Raw genomic sequence first — 21883 nt, 5'->3', positions numbered from 1 at the left:
TTCTAGTTGCCTTTTTTAAGTAATCAAAAAATTTGAGGGCAACTAGGCCTCCTCCCTCGCTCCTTTTTTCTCAAAATATTCCGATAAATTGCAAATAATTGATATACAAATTTCGTTTTAATTATTTATGTGCCGAGATGAAAACATGCATTAATTCAAAAACATCCGGAAATTCAATAAAAAACAAGTTTTTTTAAATGAAAGTAATGAGCAATATTAAAAATTAAAACGAACAGAAATTACTCCGTATATGAAAGGGGCTCTTCCTCTTCAACGCCCCGCTCTTTACGCTAAAGTTTCTTACTGTTTTAAAAAGTAGAGTTAAGAGAAAGTCAAACTTTAGCGTAAAGAGCGAGGCGTTGAGGAGGAAAAGTCCCACGGAGTAATTTCTGTTCGTTTCAAGTTTTAATGTTGCTGCTTACTTTCATTTTAAAAAACTTGTTTTTTAATATTAACAAAGAACCTGTCACAAATAGACCTATGAGATCATCCAAAAAAGCAAGATTCGCATTAAAAACGTGTTTTTAAATCATTCTCTTTCATTTCAATGAACTGCCTCGTTTCATCACAATTTATTTATCAGTCCTGGTTGAACTTTGCTGAGATAAGGATGCTAGGACTGTTTTGAATTTAGAATGAATATAGTATACTTCTACTGTGGTAGTGATGTTGGAGGTGGGGTTAAAGACCGACATAGAAAACTTTAGCCACACCTCTGTGTACAGCCCAAGATTTCTAGGCTCCAGATTGAGTGGGCGTTCGGTGGTAGAGAGAGGGTTGAAAAACTTGCTTGGACGAGAATGAATGAGGCGAGTTGAATACTTGTTTTATTCTACGAGAGTGAATACTTATTTTGTTTTTGGAGTGTGTTTTGTTTAGTATAGAGAACGATGAACGAAGGATTGATAACTATGCATATAAAGCAGCCGACTATTTCGAGGTTTTTCATGCACAAAAAACGCAGAGTGAAGAAGAGGGAAGCAATAAACGGTAAATTAAGATAATTATGCGTTCATTTTGATATTCTAAAGCCGTCGAAACTCAAAATTTAAATTTGGCTTTCATTTGAGTCAAATTTAAAAGCCGCTCGTTTAGGTCAAATAAAGGAATATAAATATATATATATATATATATATATATATATATATATATATATATATATATATATATATATATATATATATATATATATATATATATATATATATATATATATATATATATATATATATATATATATATATATATATATATATATATATATATATATATATATATATATATATATATATATATATATATATATATATATATACAGTATTTTCATTCGGTTTCAAGCAGAGCCGTTCCTCGGTTTGCTGGTGCTCACGGAAAAATTAATTTCTGCGCCCCCTCCCGCCTCAAACAAAGCAAAAAGCCGAACCAAAGTGAAAAATTTGATCAAAAACGGCAACACCCCAGCTGCAAACGCCCCAGCCGTGGCACCTCGGTCTTACCCCAGTCACCCCTCCCTCTTAGAACGGCTCTGTTTTCAAGCTTTTAAGAATTTTTTTAGAAATTTGTTTTTGCTCTTAACTTTTACTATTAAGATAACGTGCATATTAGCTACCATTCCATGAATCAACACTAAATAACAAATTTTTCACTGTAAACATTTTTTTAAAGTGGGTTTTTAGTTTTTCGGTTACTATGGGATGCAGTTTGCGCTTGTTCTTAGAGGCGCAACCACTACTATGTATCCTTTAATAGTATGTTGATATCCTGTTTACTCTACAGAAGACAAGTAAGCAAAGGAGGTAGTAATCAATTTTAATTAAAAAAAAATTGTCTACAACACTATTTTCAAGAAAAAAACACAACCCAAAAGGAAAATACAACATCATTTCTCACGACTAGTCTAAAATAAAATACACATTTTGATTCTTGAGCACTTGCACAATGTTCTGAGGGAACTTGAGGGACACAACCAATATAATGACGTCATGAAGCCACGTGTGACGTCACGTGACTAAGATCTAGGAACTCTAACGCTGAGGTATTATAGGCATTACTGCCATTTAATATTTACAACATAACACTGGGTTAAAATTCCTACTTCGAAACAGCTTGATACCCGTTTTTGGTGAAACTAAACAAAATCATAAACTTCAATAGCCTTTCCACACTGTTAAAACCAGAAAAAATACCAAAGCAAGCATATGGCCATCGTGACAGTATCTACGATTTCACTGGGGTGGGAGAGGGTCTTCAAAAATAAAACTTGATAGAACTTCAAAAAACTTTTCGAATCCCCATTAAAAAAGCATGTCCCATTTTTAAGTCATATTTCAACATTTTTCAGCCCCCTACATCCTCTCAATAGTTAAGCCTAAGGCTACTATTGTGTTGCCTTATATGCAGGTTTAGTGTCTGAATCCCGCAATAAAAGACAAAATAACTAAAGGATTATATTTTGCTTACAAATAGGGGTGAAATGAAGCTTTGTTTAATAAATAAGGCCTCAGATGGAATTACCACCCAACATAAGCCCCACAGTTAAGAAAATGATGTGCTACTGTAGGGTCTCAGTTTCTTTTTTAAAAGCCTAAAAAGTAACAAAGCAAAACAAGAATTAACTTTACTCGTAAAATTGAAATGAAATATAGCCTCTTTTAAATCAAGTTGATGTTAAAACCCAAGGAGCTGTTCACAACCCTGAAATTGTTTTTCTTGTGGAAAGTCAGAATTTTCTATGAAAATATGGAAACAAATTATTTTTTTTTCTTTTTTTAAAGTAGGTTTCTTTATCAATTTTAGGTAGTAAACTGCTAGGTAGTTTAGGTAGTCTAAACTGCTCGACATAAACCTAGTTCTTAAAAAGTACCGAGCGGATAAATAAGCAATTTGTCCAAAAACAATTGTTTTTTCTGTTTAATTCTTTTTTAATAAGAAGGGACTTAACATGGAATCAACAGTCGGTGAATTTCCTTAACTCACATTAATATTTCAGAGACTGAGTTAAAACATTCTAGAGAAACCGGTTCTCAAGCGACACAGATTGTGTCATTGATGGCCATGACGGAATGAATCATTATGACGATCAGATCTGACAAAAAAACGCATTTTCGCCCGGGAATACATCTGTATTCTTATACAGATTCTGTATTATACAGGATTAAACTGTAAGTAGAAATACTTGATTGTATAACGACAGATTGCTGCCATGTTCAAGACGTTCAAGAAACACCGAAAGTACTTTTTTAACTCTTAACGTAACGTTAAAGTATTGTTACATAACACCTTTGAATTACCACAGACAAATTGCCAGCCAAGTTTAAAGACTTCTAATTAACTAATAATGCAGTCATCCACTTCTCAGATAAAAAAAAGATGGGAAATGTTTCGTAACATGCAGTCCCTTGGGCCTATTGATTTCTTTAATTTCACTTTAAAAACGCTTCTTCTTAATTTTTCTAATTATTTTATCTCCCCCATGGAGTCTTCAATATTGATTATTTTTTCCCTTTTGAACCCTTTGAGGACAAGACATCGTCAAGAACTCATTTAAACTTCCCCTTAGACCTATTGATTATCAAGGGAAAAAAACTTTCTGCATTTGAAAAACTTTGAATTAACAAGCCATTACATAAATAGGCCTCGTAATTGGAACTTTTTTTTCACACTAAAAGAGCATAATAAACACGAATTAGAAAGTAAATATGAGCCCTTCCCAGTTTCAAAGCTAATTAATTATTTCTCCCAAATTTTCAGAGGGAACTACACAGAAATGACAGTTGGGTAAGGGGAAATTTCCCCCTAGATGTTTTGCCACCACTAGAATTTGAAAAACACATTTTTAGTACTATCATTGAAAAAGCAAAATTGCTCCTCTTTACACTTTTAAAATATACATTTTTATTCTTCATTAAAAGAAATGAAGAAAATCCTTGCCCTCCCTCCCATATTTTTCTGAATTGGGGCCCCTGGAACTACACTAAGGCCAGGTCCATTCCTAGAAGAGAGGCTTATCTTCCACAGAAAGTCTACATGGTCTAGAATATTCTAGATTCTTGAATCTAGAATATTTTAGATTCTTTTTTGGGGTGATGGGTCAAACAAGGTACCTTAGTGGCTAACCGTTTTCAGGAACATTAGGAGAGTAACTAGAACCCCAGTTTAAGGGAAATGAAGGTCCACAAAAGTAAATTTGGTACTTGATAATTATGCGGAACATACTTGGGAAATTCGCTCTATAAGATCTGGCAAAAACCGGTTTGCCTCTGCAATCGGTTATGATTTGCTTAATTTGAGTGAGAAGACTAAGATGTAGGTATATCTTAATAAAATATTTAATATATAGAGGTGGTTAGGGGTTAGGTATTTAATATAATGCGTTCTGGACGTAGCCTTCCATAATTTTCTGCTGTGGTTCCCATAATTTTGTTTCTAAATTATTTTATTTTCGATATATTTCATTGGGATTAAACTAAGTTCGCTTTTACGGTGTGTTCCGTATAATTACCCAGTACCGTAAATTTATAAAGTAATTATATAGGTAGAAATGAATGATAAATAAGGGACATCTGCACCCCCTTGCTGTGCCATAGTCTTAAACAACTACAAAGGCCATAATTATCATATGTAGTTCTATTACTCGTATTAATTGTCTTATCAATGTATTAATTATGTTAATTGTATTAATTAACAATTAATATCAAAAAAATTCAAGCTATTATGCAAAGTAATAGGTCAATGTGACAATCTAGGTAAAAAAGGAACTATCAAAGTGATCACGCTTGTTTTTTTTTTGTTTTTTTTTTTTTCTCGGGAAAAGCCTGTCTGCTTTCACCTTTTTTTCACCTGTCTGCAATTGACTGAGAAGTATATATTCATGTACTGAAATTGACTTAAGTCAGATTTATTCTTAAGCGTAGCAAACTGGAAACAGCTAGTAAATTTTAACAGTATTGACACTATTAGTACAAATTGACCTTGTTTAAAAGCCTTATAAACTAGAAATGGCCAGTAGATTTATTAATGAGATTCTTTTCTTTTAGCTCAATTCCTCGCCATCTTGCATACTATCGCGTGTGCCAAATACGAGATTTCTTTATTTTGAATAAATCCAAAGGCATCCGAACATTTTTCAGAATCCTAAGAATTCCTCTTAGAATCCCAAATCATAATTTTACAGATTCTGAAAATGTCTAAATGCTTTAAACTGGATTTTGGGATCACGGGTGAGGGGGGTGGGTCAAGTAAGAAAACAATTCTTACTACATATTGTGCAGAATAATTGTATCTAACCAACACATTAGGCATGCAGGCCCACTATACTTTACCCCCCCCCCTATTGTGCAAATATATAGCCCAAATTTGTTTCTAAAGTATTATATTTTTATCTTACTTCGGTATGTTTCATTAGGATCGTCAGAGAAACATATTAGAAGAATATTAGGTAGGGGGTATACCATACAAGTACACCATAAAGTACCTTTCAAAGCCTGGGGAAGAGGAATTTGGCTTTTGTTATACTTCCAATGAAAATATCAAAAAAGGTGATTTCAAATTGTAGTGAGCAAATTCCCCTACTGCCCCTACCAGGAGCTTTGTTTTACCTAGATCTGATAGGAATATATCTTATTTTTCTATTTAGGGTTTTGGTATTCAGCAATTAACTCGGAAGTGCGAAATTTGAAAAACGACATTTAGACATTGCAGCGACAAAATTATACGTTTTTTCTGATTTCTAGAAAGAGAAGGTATATGAAGCAGTTATTAGAATTGCGTTTTTTTCGTCTGATATTACCTTTTTTATCAAATTAAAATGCCAAATCTTTTCAATAATTTCAAAGCTGTGAGCATTTATAATCACTATCAAGTTAATATCAAGGCCGTATCCAGGGTGGTTGAGCCCCCCCCTGAAATGTCTGTTCGACTGGTAAAAACGTAGCAAAATGAATTTAAACACATTTTAATGCTTTTTAAAAGGTCTTTTTATAACCCCCCTCCCTCGAAAAAATACCTTGTGTACCATTGCATAGACTGGGTGGTTGAAACTTCTTTCAAGGGTTCTATGAAAAATATTTCCCCTTTTTACCCTTTATATGGAAAAAGTATGACCATCTGGAATTATTTACTGGAGTTTTATAGTCAAGTATTGGAATTTAGTGTTCTCATGTGATCGGAAAAAAAATGTCAAATTAGTGAATTTTACCGTCTAACTTGCAGTACCCTCAATTTAATAAATTGCCTAAGTCTTTTTTTCTAAAAAGGAACTACCGTATTTGCTTTATATCGGTAGGATCCATCATAGTCTTTAAAATTAAAAGCCTTAAAAATGTAAAAATTAGATGTTCTTCCCATCGTAAAAACAAAAATAAAATCAAGGGTTGCCAAAAACGAAAAAACCGTAAAGAAACAAATTCGCAATTTTCAGAACATAAAAATACAACAACCTTTTAGGTCACGTATAAAAATTCAAATTTTAGTGTCGAAAAAAACCCTATAAGCAATAAGCGACCGAACTATAAACCATAAAATGGGTTGTAAAAATGTTTTGGGTTCCGTAGCTTCCTATTTACATCTTACTGGTAAATAACAACAGAAGGATGTTGTACCGTTTTAGGATAAAATTGTGGCATTTTGGTCCCCATTTTGGGATTTACTCTTGGTGAAGTTTCCAGGTAGCCTACTCCTCACTGAGGACTCCAAAGAAATTACGAAACCAATCCGAATTTAGTGTATTCCTCTTTTAGATAGAACTATTATAGTTTTGGATTTGAATTTGCTGCATTTTATTTAATTAATAATTATAATTAGTCAATTATTTTATTAACTATTGTTCCCAATTATTAATTAATAATCTAATTAGCTAGATATAGTTTCTAGGAAATCGTAACCGGATTGATCTTAAAGGGGAAAGGGACATGGATAGATAGTTACCAAATAATTATAAAGCTAATTTGGAAGGATGTCAAGTGGCAAATTAGTTAATACTAATTACATTAAATCAGTAAAATTTAAGGATGTTTTTGGGATTTGCTGTGGTTAAACACAATTTTTCAGCCGAAATTAGCTTACTAATAGATAAAAACATAAGAAGTGCAAACAGTAGCGATGGTATTTCCTCTGGATTTTCTCATGGTCAAAATTCGTAAAAAAACGAAACATAGTAATTCAGACAAAATAAAATGTATGATAACTCAAAACCAAATTTATCTGATATACATGTCGTACAAAATCACGCATCATAATGTACGATAACTGGGTATACGAGAATAAGCTATCTAAGAATGAAAATCGTTGGTTTTCTATTTAAGATGCTTCAGGGATACTACAAATGCTACAACTAGAATGTTTCAACCTATGTCATGTTATAGGGTCTTTGACTGTTAATAGCGCCCATTTTCTGGACAAAATTTCTGTTTTAGGCGTCGAGAATATAATAAGAAATTTTGATATAAAAGCTCCAGTTTTCAAATATTTCTGCACATAACGAACTGTTTCTACTATACCGCATTAAAAAAAAAATGGGTACCCCAGAGGACCAAAAAAGATATGAAGTGGGACTGAACGAATCGATCATATACACAGAGCTAAAAGCATTGGAATTTAAATTCAATTTGACAAAAATGTCGCTTAACACCTTTTAAACTGCCAAAATTTCAACCCCTTGTGAATTCGTAACGTCATATTATCAATGACTATCCTGCACACAGAAAAAAAATTAAACAGAAAAGAGCACTTTGAAATAAATACCAAAATAAAAAGGCACTGGGGGGATAAACCGGGGTATAAATTAATAACTAGAATTTTTTTATAAACCAAATCGTGTTTACAAGTTAAAATAATAGCGAATAAGTACATAAGTAAAACGGGTTTCGAAACTTAAGTCTAGAATAAACCTCCCCTGAAAATAGCCTTGAGTTTGTACAATTACATACAGGACAAATTGTATACGAAAACAAAAAATATAACGACTGAATATCTTTTAAATGTGATAGAAAAACACAGTTATTAGAGCAAACAATAAAAAGGCGAAATCAACGAAGTAAATATAGACCTAAAGATTCTACAAGAAAAATAGTTGCATTTCACTTCTGTTTCAAGAGCGTTTCATGGGCAAAAGAATCGAACTTCAACGGGCAAAAAACTTGAATAATGTCGGAGAGGAAAAATATGATGAAAAATGTAAATTCCCTGGTTCTGCCCAAAATCGTCACTGGTAACATAGAATATCCCAAGGCTCCCACTTGCAAACTATCCAAAGTTTAAAAACTACGAAGATATTAACTGATAAATATATATATATATATATATATATATATATATATATATATATATATATATATATATATATATATATATATATATATATATATATATATATATATATATATATATATATATATATATATATATATATATATATATATATATATATATATATATATATATATATATATATATATATATATATATATATATATATATATATATATATATATATATATATAGATTTTAACTTTATATTTATTTTTAAAATATACGATTTTTCAGTGACGCCAAGCTTAGGATTGAAATCCCAAGATCTCGGGGAAAATGCCAACGAGTGACTGCCCTCGTTCAGCCTCTTATGCGCTAGTTCAGCGAAGGTAACCCAACTGACTGCTCGCTAATGTTTACTCCACTTGCCCGAGTTGCTATCACACCTAAACATGAATTTACCCATGGCTCTGGGCCACAATAGTGGTTCCAAACTGGGAAGAGGGGCTATTGCCCTTCCCCCAGGTTTTGGAAAGTATTTGAAAAAAAACAAATTTCCGCTCACCCCCAGCCCCTAAATGTTAAAAATACATTTTTTTTCTATTATTCTTTTTTTAATGCGAAAAATCCTTGCCTTCCTCCCTTTTCGTCAATCGGGACATTTCAGGTAAACTCTGAGAGACTCATCGGGAACCATAACCCATACTCTAAAGTATCCTTTAAGCTAATTGCCTATTTGTAAATATGCAGGTCCGTGGGGAATGGTTGAGCCCTTATTTATGCCAGGCGCTTGAACACTGTTAAATATTTCTGCTTGGGACGCTTCATATATACCCATTTTTGCGAAGAATGCAATAATATCAGAACGCAAAATCAAACATACCAGAGAATAAAAATTCATTCTAAAAAAAGTGAAAAAAAAAATTGAAAGAGGACGCGAGAAAAATCTTGGGGGAGAGGGGTTCAGGCCCCCTCCCTGGTCCCTTGGATCTGCAAGTGGTCTATTCTACGAAACAAATACAGATTAAGAATTTTTGTACGTTTCAACAGTACAGGAAATACAACAATTTTATTCTTAGAATCTCCGTACAGAAATAATACAATACACAGCTCCAGAACTAGGCCTAGATTTAAATCATTGTTTTCAAAGATGGACTATTGCACGTACATTTTGATCTAATTTTCAAATTTTACCTCACGTGTGCACTTAATCCCATAAATTTTGATTCTTTCGCAGGTCTTTAGGTCAAGGAGCGTAAATTTTAGTCATATCAGGTAGACTTAGAAAAATATATTCTAGTATGGACAAGGGCTTTTCCGGGATTTTTGTTCAGGGATGGGGGTAATTTTGTGGGGAAGGGGGTTCAAAAAAAACTTTATAAAACGCATCATAAAAATTGTATATCCATTTTGTTACTTATTTACGAGTCGGACAATTTTGGGGGGGGAACCAAACCGAGTCACCCTCCCCTACCCCTGGATTTGGCCTTGAGTATGGATCCTGGAAGTAAGCGATGCAGAACACACAAACAGAGGCGCCATTTGGACCAAATCTTGGGGTGGGCATGAACTCCATCTTGGCCCCCCCTGGACTCATTTCGTGTCGCGCGATCATCTAGGAAATGGGTGTTTGGCAGAACTCGAGAATTTTAATATGTATCTTACCTACTTTCAAAGTTTATAATGATCATTATTATCGTTAATACTAATATACTACTATTAATATCATCAATGAATGTTTTTATTAATAGAAAATTTCGATATTTAACTTTTAATCGCAACATTTGGCATTAAAACCGGACGAACTGTATCTTGAATCCACAAAAACTAGTCTTCGTACAAACAACCTATTTTTAATAACAAACTAAAAGGGAATTTTAATTTTTTTCAAAATCTGGAAGGGTGGGAAATTCCCCCAGAAAATCCTCCCCTCTCATGATAAATCCCTGACTCTGGCCATGACAAGATTGTTTTTAAGATTACTTCTGATATAGAAAGTTATTTGAATCTTCAAGTTTTTTATAAAGGAGAGTACATCCAAGTTTAGACAGAAGAAGGTAAGTCCCCTCCTTCAAGATAACTCCCTGGCAACAGCCGCGGTAAGATTGTTTTTAAAAGATTACTTTTAATAAGGAAAATTATTTGATTCTTCAAATGTCCAATCCTTATAAATGAGAGTAGATCTATGTTCAGACAGAAGAAGGTAAGTCCCCTCCCTCAAGAAATGGCTTTAAAAATTGCTTTTAAAATGTTGCTTTTAACGACAAATTTTTGTAAAATCTTCAAATGTTCCAAATCTTCAGAATTGAGAGCAAATGTTAATTTAGACAGAAGAAGGTGTGCCCCCCCCCCAAGGAAAACTCCTGGTCATGGCCATGACAAAGGCGGCTTTTAAAATATTAGTTTGAATTACTTTGAATCTTCAAAGTTGAGACTAAATTTAAGTTTGAGCAGAAGAGGATAAATTCTCCTCCCTCAGGAACCTAGCTACGGCGGTGGTAGTAATTGTTTAAAAAACTTTTTTTTAGTAAAATGGTTTCGGTAAAATGCACAACTCCTCAAAATCAAGAGTACATATAAATTTGGCAGAGGAGGGTGAGCCCTTCCCCCAAGAAAAATATAAAATATATGGCTACGGTCGTGGTAAGGATCGCTTTTAAAATATTAGGCTACTTTTAATGAAGTATTTAGTAAATCTTGAAATCGTCAAAAGTGAGTTTAGCCAAGTTTTGGCAGATTAGGGTAAATCCCTCCCCCAAAATAATCTGGTTCGAGCCATTGTAAAGACTACCCTGTTAAAGATTACTTTCAGTAAATAATTTTAATAAAATCTTGTGTTCTCAGGTATCGCCAGATGAGGCAAGAAATTTAAATTGTTTTTCAAATGACTTAACGGTCGGAAGCAACGAAGACAAATAAAACAGCATGTCACAAACAAGATCGAATTTAATTTTACTGACACGTGAGGGTGTTCTGGACAAAAACAAATTTGCGTCAGAATAATAAGACCCATTTACAAAGAGAACAAATGAAAATTGCAGCCTCCCTGTCAATCTTTTGAAAAATTTTAAGGTTTGGGTCAAGGAAATATTGCAATTTTGAAAAGTCAGAAATTTCTATTATATATGCCTGTCAAATGAAATTTGCCGGTAGGATCGTTATCTTGATTGAGGATAAATTCTGTAAAGGTATTATAGCTTTGCAAAAATCCGGTCATCGATATATTTGAATAGCCACCATTTTCAATGCTAGTACCGTTTTCAAAGCAGTGTTGTCAGAATGGACACATTTAAGCCATTTCGACTCTTATGCAACGTATTGGCTACGCCGTTCAAGTTCATTGTAAATAAATACTTCTTATGTCTTTTGAGGTAAAGTGCCTGCACATTGAATCCAGCAAATTTTTCATAGGAAATTTTCGCGAATAAATCACAAATCTGGCACATTTTCAACAGAAAAAAATATTGCCTTCGGCATATTTTCGCTGTTATGGCTGCGCTATAATACCAGGTAACTTTAGTTTGCAGGTTATCCGACAAACAAATCAGTTCAAAATAACAGTGTTTCACATAATATTCGGTGAAGAAATGAAGGGGGAGAGTTTAAGGAAGGGGGAGGGTTTAAATAATTAAATCGTCCAGAGCAAATACATTCCACTCCGCTTTCACAATTTTTATTTAATTGAAAAGCTAAAGTTAGAGGTCATTAGGTGTAGGGATATAAGCAAAGGGGACGGCTTCGGGGCTCAGGTCCTCCCAAAAAACCTAACATTTAACCAATTTTTTGGACCTTCATAATCAAAGCATTAATGAAAAACGTAGGCCCCCTGTAAAAAAAATCCTTCGTGCGTGCCTGATTACCAATAAGAGGCAAACTTTCGAAATGTTCGGAACAAATATTATATTTCAAATAAAGATAAGGGTATACCAAGCGACCAAAAAAAGGTTAAAAATGAGTCGGCTAAATTATTGCCAAATGGCTAAACCATTTCAGTAGTTCTTTTAAGCAACTTTAGTAGTTTTTTTAGGTTCTTATGATTAAGGTATTCAAATGATAAAAAAGGGTCAAAAATGAGTTGGCTGAATCATTGCCAAATGAAAAAAAATTCATTTCAGTAGTTCTTTTAGGTCATTCCAAAACAATTGAAATACCAAACATCTTACTTCTCCGACCAAAAATACTATGCTAGGAAAGAAACGCATTTCTCCAAAGATCAATACTTTGATTGAGGGGGAGATAGTACACACGCGAGGGGTTAAATACACCTTATATCGAGGTAGGAATGAACTATCACTGTGTTTTTAAAAATACCCGTAGTGAGGGACAAAAAGTTAAGCTAGGTCTCTACATATAACAAAATTGTCTTTGCTTGATGAATGAGCCGAATTATACAGATTACCATGAATATTCTTAGAAAAAGAACCTTTTTTTAAATTCTCTGATTGAAGTTTTTTCATCCCAAGGGCTCAACCTAAAATTTCAAGTTTCTTCTTCTACGTATTAGCTCAATTTTGGCACAAAAAAGCAATATTTAGTTTGGCTCATATATATATATTAAAATATTTTACATATTATATCATTATAGAATAAAATAAAATACGTCTAACAAATTTCATGAATATTTGTTGGTTTTCCAATACAAGACCTTAATGTTATGCAAAAGGGTCATTTCATTGAACACCAAGTTGTAAACTTAAATGGAGCAAATACAATTTTGCCAAACGGCTTCAGCTATTTTGACTAATAAAAAATCGCATATGTTAAGAGCCTAGCTTAGCTTCATGCCTTTATACTACACATCGTGAATATCCAAACAAAAGGGCTTATGTGCTAAATTATGATTGTGAACTTTTACAACAGATTTGTTCCGAAAGTTCGGCCACAAACTAAAAAAGTGGTACTTATTGGTTATATAATAGACACTATAAAATTTCGACACAAGAAACTGGTCAAGTAACTTCTTTATACTGTCGATCATTTGGGTGGCAAACATCAGATGGGATAATAACCAGTTAGTTTGCTTTGACTAGTGATAGAAAATAGTGTCAATGTTTCATTTCATTAGCTTTATCAAAAGTTTGGGCTATATATTTGCACATTAGGGGGGGACCATAGCATATATTAAATACAGCAATGGTTAGTTTACACATTTAATATATGCTATGCTAATTCCCCTCCCCCCTAATGTGCAAATATATAGCCCAAATTTGTTTCTAAACTACTATATATCCATCAGATTTTGTTTCAGTTCATTAATATTAATTGAACTTCACTTCCCGAGTGTCAATTATGTAACCGATAAGTACGAAACAAGTTTAAAATTGACAGTATACGGTGACCCCTTAAGTTATGCCACTGATGCGGTGCCCTTCCGATTGGACAAAAACGACATGCCTAAAACATAATGTTGAACATTCTTAAATGATTTCGATAAATAGTTTTTTCAATTTTTATCGTAAAATACGTGCGCTGAAGTAAAACAAATACAATGCCCCGAAAGGTCACCCATTTTCTACAACCAGACATTTATCACGTACAGCCATCTTTTTTGTGATACATGGCACCATGCCATTTTTTGAAAGTGGATGACCCCTTGGTAGGCTTATCATTAAGACGTCTCGAACAATGGATTCAAAATTTGAACTTATGAGGTTTGTTCAAGCTTCAGCCGAGCCAGACGAGTTCTCCTTTAGTTATTAATAGCAGTAAGTTTGGTCTCTGTTTGCTTATAAAATATTAAGACCGGAACACTTTTCATTTGATCGAAACGTTCTGCGAGACTCCAGATAACAGACGTTTGAACCCATTATGCGAAACGTCATCAAAATAACCAAATGAATAACTAAACGTTACCACACCATTCTTCTTTAACAAGAGATAACGTATGGCGTTCTGAGTCAAAAGGGCTGTATGTTGAGCGACGACTTGTCATACTAAGGTCCTCTGGTTCAGTTTGTTCAGGTATGAAGGGTATATGTGGAGGTTGAGCTACCACATCCACAGCCATACTAACACCTAAAGGACTATGGGTGGGTCGAACAACTCGCCTAGTTTCCTTTGGCTTTCTTTCCCTCTTTTTTTCCTATAAGAAAATGGAAGAAATTTTACAGTAGAAAGGAATGAAATATCTATACAGAGATTCAGGGGGGATCGCCTCTTCTCCAAGATTGGTCTAAAGGACATCGTAGAAAGCAAAGAATGGTGGCGAAAAGTGTATATATATATATATATATATATATAAAAATACCCTATAGGCCAGTGTATTCTCCTGATGAGCCCTTGTGTTGGGTTGTTGCCTCTGAATTATTTGTCTTTATTATTTTTTCTATTGTTTGGTAAATGACGACTTGTACTTATTGACGACATGACTGCGTGCCCATGGATTATTCTTTATGGTTGATTGTGTTTGGCTATGCTGTTTGACCTATGTGATTGTATGGATGAGTAGGGTTAAGGCCTCATTCAAGTGGTGGTCTATATTAATCACTAATTTAGGAAAACAGTCTTCCTTTTCTCCTTCTGTCTCTTTTTTTTTTTTTTTTTTTTTTTTTTTTTTTTTTTTTTTTTTTTTTTTTTTTTCGTGTTTGTGCTGTTGCATTGGTGATTTCTCTTTACATGATTATATATATATATATATATATATATATATATATATATATATATATATATATATATATATATATATATATATATATATATATATATATATATAGTAATATACAGTATTTTCATTGGGTTCAAAGCAGAACTGTTCCTAGGGTTGATGTGCTCATGAAAAAATTAATTTCAGCGCCCCCTACCGCCTCAAATACACGCAAAAAAGCCGAACGAAAGTGAAAAATTTGAAAAAAAGCCGAACGAAAGTGATATATATATATATATATATATATATATATATATATATATATATATATATATATATATATATATATATACTTTGTTCTGGTCTTGAGAAAGCTTGGGGATTGTCAGCCCTACTCATGTTAGTTTTTGCTCGTTTTAAGTTTGACTTTGTTATTTATTGTAATTTGTGATTGGTTTGGGTTTAATTTATTTATTGATGGTGATTTGTGGTAGTTTTAAGCTTAGAAAATTTTCCGGTTAATGAAGCTCTCCACCTTTCTTAAAACACTCGTTTTTTATGTATCACATTTACAAATACTATCTGCAAGCAATTAAAAAAAAGTCTAATTTTAAAAACAATCCGACATTAAAGTCTTTTCAAATGAGAGTGCGCTAAGAAAAATTTTCAACCGAGAAAAAAGACATTTTCTAGGTGGAGTTTTCAGCTAGAATGGAATTGTCTGGGGAGTACTTTTAGTGTAAAAAAAAAAATAATCCATGGAGGAATTTTTCGTAGGGTGAAGGAATTTTTCATCGAGAAGGAACTGGATTTCCGAATATTATTTAAAAACGATCAGAAATTAAATTAAAAATAAGCTTTTTCAACCGAAAGTAAGGAGCGACATCAAAACTTAACCCGTGAAACAGTTCATGGATGGGTTTATAGTTGATAATTGTTTTACTTGGCATGGTAAAAAAAACAACAGATGAGGCCCAAACGGTACGAAAGTGGATCAATGAATAATTCTGGAATGCCCGATTGATTTTGTATTATCGAAAACGGATGAATTGATTTTTGCAGTTTCAAAGCCAGTTTTTCATTTGGGTGGTTCCCAAAATCACCACGATCTTTTTGCCCACGCTCAAAATGCCCACGATTGGATGAATTTTAGGTTTCAGTCCTTAATTGGGGATGAGACGAGGGGTTGCTCACTCCCCAAACACGTTTACACCGGGTGCCGATGCCGGGAGGCGCTGGGAAGGTGCCATTTCATCCTGGACAGGGTAAAAACTGACAAAAGTGGAAGGTACCAGGAGGTGCTGGGAATGAGTGTACACCGGGTACCGGTGCCGGGAGGGGAGAACCCAGCGTGCCGAGGAGACCCTACAACACATTGACTCTAGTTCAGCATTGTGGAATTACATGAGAGGTGTATTATAAGTGGGAGATGGTAACGTCGGCAATCAAGGGGGGGGAATTAATGCCAGGTTTTTCTTCTCACTCAATTGGACTATCTATCTTGGCTTTTTCTACAATTAGCCATGACTTGATGCCCACATCTATTCCATTTTAATTCAATTTTGAGTCGTGGGTACTTTGAGCCGTGGGCATTTACAGTCGTGGGCATTTTGAGTGTTAGCCTTTCATTTTACTAAGTTGATTCATCTCAGGCTTGGTAGACTTAAGCATAGCGGTATGAGGTCTTTGTGCCCCAACCCATGGAACATTCCTCCCGGGATATTCTACTCGCGGAAAATCCCCCTTTTCCCCGAACACATCCTGTCAAACTCTTGAGATAACCATTTTGTTCAAAATAATCCAAAAGCCAAACTTCCTGGTTTGACAACTCCCCTTCCAGCTCCCAGGACTGTCAGCATTGCAAGTTACCCATTGTTAGGATGTTTTTATGGAAGGGTAGTCGTATAAACTTTGGAGGAGGGAAGCATATGCCTAAAAGGGTGAATTTTAATGCATAAACATCCTAACTCTCATTGAGCTTTCAGGTTAATGCACAATTAGTTTTAAGAAGGAGGTGGAAGTCTTAATTCATATAATTCCAGCAGGCCTGTACCTGTGCTCTAGTTAAACTATTTGAGTATGTATTACATTACATCCTCGTATTGAAGAGTTTGTTAATTATGAAGCTAATCAGTTCAGATTCAGGTCAGATATAGCTTGTCAATATGCTCACCTTGATATACCAGTTAAATTAAAAAGCCAGGATGAGTAGGGGGGGGTCACTCTCCTCATAAATTTAATGCTTCTATTGAAAATGTGTTGTCTGGCATAGGCTGTTTTGACTTTCAGTATTCAGATGGGTAGGAAAATTATTTAGATATGCATCAGATTTAGTTTCTGCTGATGACCTGCTTTTCATCAACTGAGGTCAGTTTAGCGAGTTCATCTCGATCTGTCACCGTGGATTATTGCCAAATGTTGATAAATGTAATTCCCATGACTTGGAATTTCTGTTTAAAATTCTTTTGCAAAAAATAAGATTTCTGTATGCAAAAATTCTTTTTGTTTCCAAAAAAATGGATATTAAAAAAACTTAAACTGGGGTATTTTAAACTGTTATAAAGTTTGGGCATTACCGGCAATAGGAATTAACAAAGATATCCTGGAGTTTCTTCGATCATTCTGTGTTATTTTCTGCTGTGGTTTGATAAAAGTGACAAGAGGGTCAAGACGAATTAGTATCGCTATTGCAAATTTTTACTTCGCAACCATTTAGGAGCTGGAGGTTAGTCAGTATCTAGCTGGAGATATTATTCTCTTCACTGAAAGTTAATATTTTCAATAAACAATAGATTAAATACGTCTCTAAAAGAAAAATGAACAACAAATTAATAGTGTAACGCGAGAATAAATTTTCGTAAAAGAAATCATTCGAAAGGAGTTCTGCTTTTTATATTGATAAATATAAAAAAAAATCAACTGAAAGTAAGGAGCAACATTAAAACTTAAAACGAACAGAAACTATTAAGTATATGAGGGGAGCTGTCCCCTCCAAAACACCTCACTCTGTACGCTGAAGTTTTTTTTTAGTACTTTTAAAAAAGCTTCTTATTGTTCTAATTAAACGAACCTAGTGATCAGAAGTTGTTCTAATAGAACTGGGACAACATTTGAACTTCAGCGCAAAGAGCAAGGTGTTGAGGAGGAGGCAATTCTCCTCATATATGTCATAATATCTGTTCGTTTTCAGTGTTAATGTTAATCCTTACTTTCAGTCGAATTTTTTTTCACTTAATTTCTGATCATTTTTCAAAAAATGCCAGGAAATCCGGCTCCACCCTCACTGAAATATCCATCCTCCCCAGGGATATATCCTTTAGATAATTCAATCCTGTTGAATGTTTACCATGAACAATTACCCTTAACGTATCTACGCGTAAAATTGAGTCGGTAAAGAGAAAGCAAAATATAAGAAGAGTTTTATATAGGAATTCTGGCAAATTCCCGCAATGTAAAATTTTCCCTGAAAAATTCACCTCCTGGAAACTTACCTCCCCATGAAAAATCCACCCGTAGAAAATCCATCCTCCTCCATCGGAAAAATGTATGCATACCCCCAATAAATAGGCCTACGTAAACATTGGGCAAATTTTATGACATAAAGACCTTTTCCCAGAGGGTGTGGAGGGGGGCTGGGTTAGCTCCAAAGGCAATGTTATTCGGCTTTTCAGCTATGCTGAACAATGTGGCTATCAAAATAATTGATCAGACGATTCTGAAAAAGGGGCGTGGAAGGGTGCCTAATTATCCTCAAATTTATTTGGTGACTTAAAAAAGAAACAAGAGCTTTCGATTTCTGTATCACCTATGGGGAAAAACGATTCATCCGTGATCTTTCTTCTGGTAAAAAATACAAAATTCCATATTTTCACAGATAGGAGATAGAAACCTATATATTACGGTTCTTTGGTACGCTGAATCTGATGGTTTGATTTCCATTAAGATTTTTTTAGTTTTATTGGGCATTTGCCCTTTTTTCCAAAAGTCGGGCAAATTTTCTCAGACCCGAAGCCTTTGATGGGTAATATCTTAATGAAACTAAAATTTTTGGAATCACCATACTAAGCCAATTCTTTTGACATTTCTATTGGTATCAAAAATTCTGTTTTTTAGAGCTTTGGTTACTACTGAGCCGGGTTGCTCCTTACTTACAGTTCGTTACCACGAACAGCTTGACATCAGTAAATGCAAGCTTGCATGTAAAGGAAAGCCTGCGTTTACCCCACCCCCCAGAAAACACTCTCCCCTCCCCACAGAAGGCCGGTCTCCAATTACTTTCAACTTAAAAAAAAGGACTAGAACTCTCAATTTCCGACGTTGTGAGCAACCTCAAGTTTCTAAGACCAAGAAGTGGAGGTGGGATTAGGAAGAGGCAGTCCCCTTCCTATACGGGATGATTTTATCGCATTTTGGGGTTTACTGTCACTCTTTACTTTCGTAATAAAAGCATAGACCAGAAACATTCCCATAAATAAAGAGAGATTAAACGTCAATTTCACTTTTTTAGTGCGTTGAAAAAAAATTATATAGTCTTCCTAAGCGTTTTTTTAAAGTTATATATATATATATATATATACTAGCTGTTGGTGGGGGCGCTTCGCGCCCCCCCCCAAGCCCCCCCGCGCGCGTAAGTCGTTACGCGCCATATTAGTTACGCGCCATTGTAGTTGTGTCCCTATGTCCCACCTGTGAATATAGATATATATATATATATATATATATATATGTTTTTAACTATGTAAAACTTGCGAATATACAACATTCTTTGCTGTCCCATTGTCTGTGCATATAAATAGATTGTCAGGTTTACCGACTCTTGAACATGCAACATATAATGGTCAATGGGAAAACAATCCGTATTCAGATCTATACCTCATGATTCTAATGATTGCCCTTGAGCTTTGTTGATGGTGATTGCTAATCGACCATTCCCTGAGTCGCCATCGTCATTTATATATCCCCCTGTGCACCCCGGCGTCCCCTTTGTAGTTATGTCCCGGTCGTCATTTATATTCCCTGTGTCCCAGTCGTCATTTGTGTCCCGGTGTCCCAGTCTCTGATTTCTCTTTGAGTGTCCCGGGCGTCATTTATATTCCTTGTGTCCCGGTCGTCATTTATATCCCCCTGTGCCCCCCGGCGTCCCCGTTGTAGTTGTGTCATTTATATTCCCTGTGTCCCGGTCGTCATCCCGGTATACATTCGTTTTTGAATTGGTATATGATGAAATAAATTTTGAATTTTTTCCCTTTTTTTCCTTTTAGTTTTTTTTTATTGGTTTTGACCTTTTTTTAGGTTTTTTAGTTTTTTTCTTTTTTCTTTTTAGTTTTTTTGAAGTTTTTATCTTTTTAGTTTTTTTATTTTTATTTATATTTTTTTAGTTTTCTTTTTCTCCTTTATTTTTCAGTTTTTTCCTTTTTTTAGTTTTTTTCTTTTTAGTTCTTTTAGTTTTTACCTTTTTTAGTTTTTTTTTAGTTTTTTAGATGAAAATTTTTTTAGTTTTATTCCTTTTTTTCTTTTCAGTTTTTTATTGGTTTTTACCTTTTTTTTAGCTTTTTTAGTTTTTTTTCGTTTTTTCTTTTTACTTTTTTTTTAGTTTTTATCTTTTTTATTTTTTTTTATTTTTATTCTTAATTTTTTTTTATTAGTTTTTAGTTTTTTTGTAGTTTTTGCCTTTTTTAGTTTTTTCAGTTTTTAGATTTTTACCTTTTTTAGCCTAACCAGGATTTGAACCTGGGACCTTCATTCTCCGTTCTGACACCCTCTCTCACCGAGTGACTACTCCAGCATGTTCATTTTGGTGTTTTAAATGGTATATTATTAACCAAATTAATGTGTTTTACAATATACTAAGCATCGTCATAACAAAAATGACGACAACTAATTTCATGACGTCAGTCAACACAGAAATTAAGTTCTGAAATTAAGTCATGAAATTAGTTGCCGTCATTTTTGCTTTGACGGTGACGTCATTCAAGTTATATAAGACATATGTTCACGTAGAAATCTATTAATGTTTAAGTTTACAATGACTGATGAAGATGCTCAAAGAGTCTATGCCAAAAAACTTGCTGCTGATAGAGAAAGTCAGAAAAGAAAGCGTGCCGAGGAACTATCAGCAGCAAGTTTTTTGGCATAGACTCTTTGAGCATCTTAATCAGTCATTGTAAACTTAAACATTAATAGATTTCTACGTGAACATGTCTTATATAACATGAATGACGTCACCGTCAAAGCAAAAATGACGACAACTAATTTCATGACGTCAGCCGACACAGAAACATGACGTCACCTGATCCACAGATCCACAGACAGACAACTTATTTTTATATATATAGATATATATATAGATATATATATATATATATATATATATATATATATATATATATATATATATATATATATATATATATATAAAAGAGGAAATTTCAGTACTAGAATATTCAGAAAAATGTAATTTTAATTGGCTGAAATTTGACGTTCAAGTACAAGTCTTAAGCATTTTTGAATCAAAACTGACATGTTCTGAAAGTCTGGTTTCAAACACTTTTTTAGTCACTATGATTATAAATGATTAGGGTTTGGTTGGTATTCAACTGCAAACAAATTGCGCATATTTGTGCATAATAGTATTTACACACATAATCCATTATAATCCACATTAAAAAGTAAAAGATTTGGCTTTGAAATCAAGGGAAGTCATGAGAATGACTTAGCCCTTGCCTCAACCTAATAGTCCGTGCCCTTCTATTCGGACCAACTTTACCTTATTCAAAAATTTTAATTTTTCTAAGTCTAATCCCCGTTTAAGTTCTAAGAATCTAATAATATAGAGGCGGATGATGCGCTAATCCGTCTTGATCCTAACTACTGTCTTATTCGACTGTTTTATTACATTTTTGTTATTACCTTCTACATTCATTTATGTTTTTCCCGACTTTATGTTTGTATTCTACTTTTTTCCTTTTTGAAGGGGGTTAAAATTAGTATTAAACTAGCTGTTGGGGTGGCGCTTCGCGCCACTCCAACACCTAGTTAGTGGGGGCACTTCCG

At 33.9% G+C, this 21883-nt stretch overlaps 1 protein-coding gene across 3 annotated transcripts in view; it reads right to left on the bottom strand.

The window, feature by feature from the left end:
* Positions 1 to 8500: 8500 nt before the first annotated feature.
* LOC136038548 (protein krueppel-like) overlaps positions 8501 to 21883 on the bottom strand; it is a 77173-nt gene continuing 63790 nt past the window's right edge. For all 3 annotated transcript variants that reach the window (XM_065721710.1, XM_065721711.1, XM_065721708.1), the window contains exon 5: positions 8501 to 14329. In XM_065721710.1, coding sequence (XP_065577782.1) covers positions 14090 to 14329 — 240 coding nt within the window. In that variant the 3' untranslated portion in view covers positions 8501 to 14089. The remainder of the gene's footprint in view (positions 14330 to 21883) is intronic.

This window comes from Artemia franciscana, chromosome 18, assembly GCF_032884065.1.
Source record: "Artemia franciscana chromosome 18, ASM3288406v1, whole genome shotgun sequence".
Taxonomy (NCBI): Eukaryota; Metazoa; Arthropoda; class Branchiopoda; order Anostraca; family Artemiidae; genus Artemia; species Artemia franciscana.
This window is presented reverse-complemented; position numbering and strand designations above follow the sequence as displayed.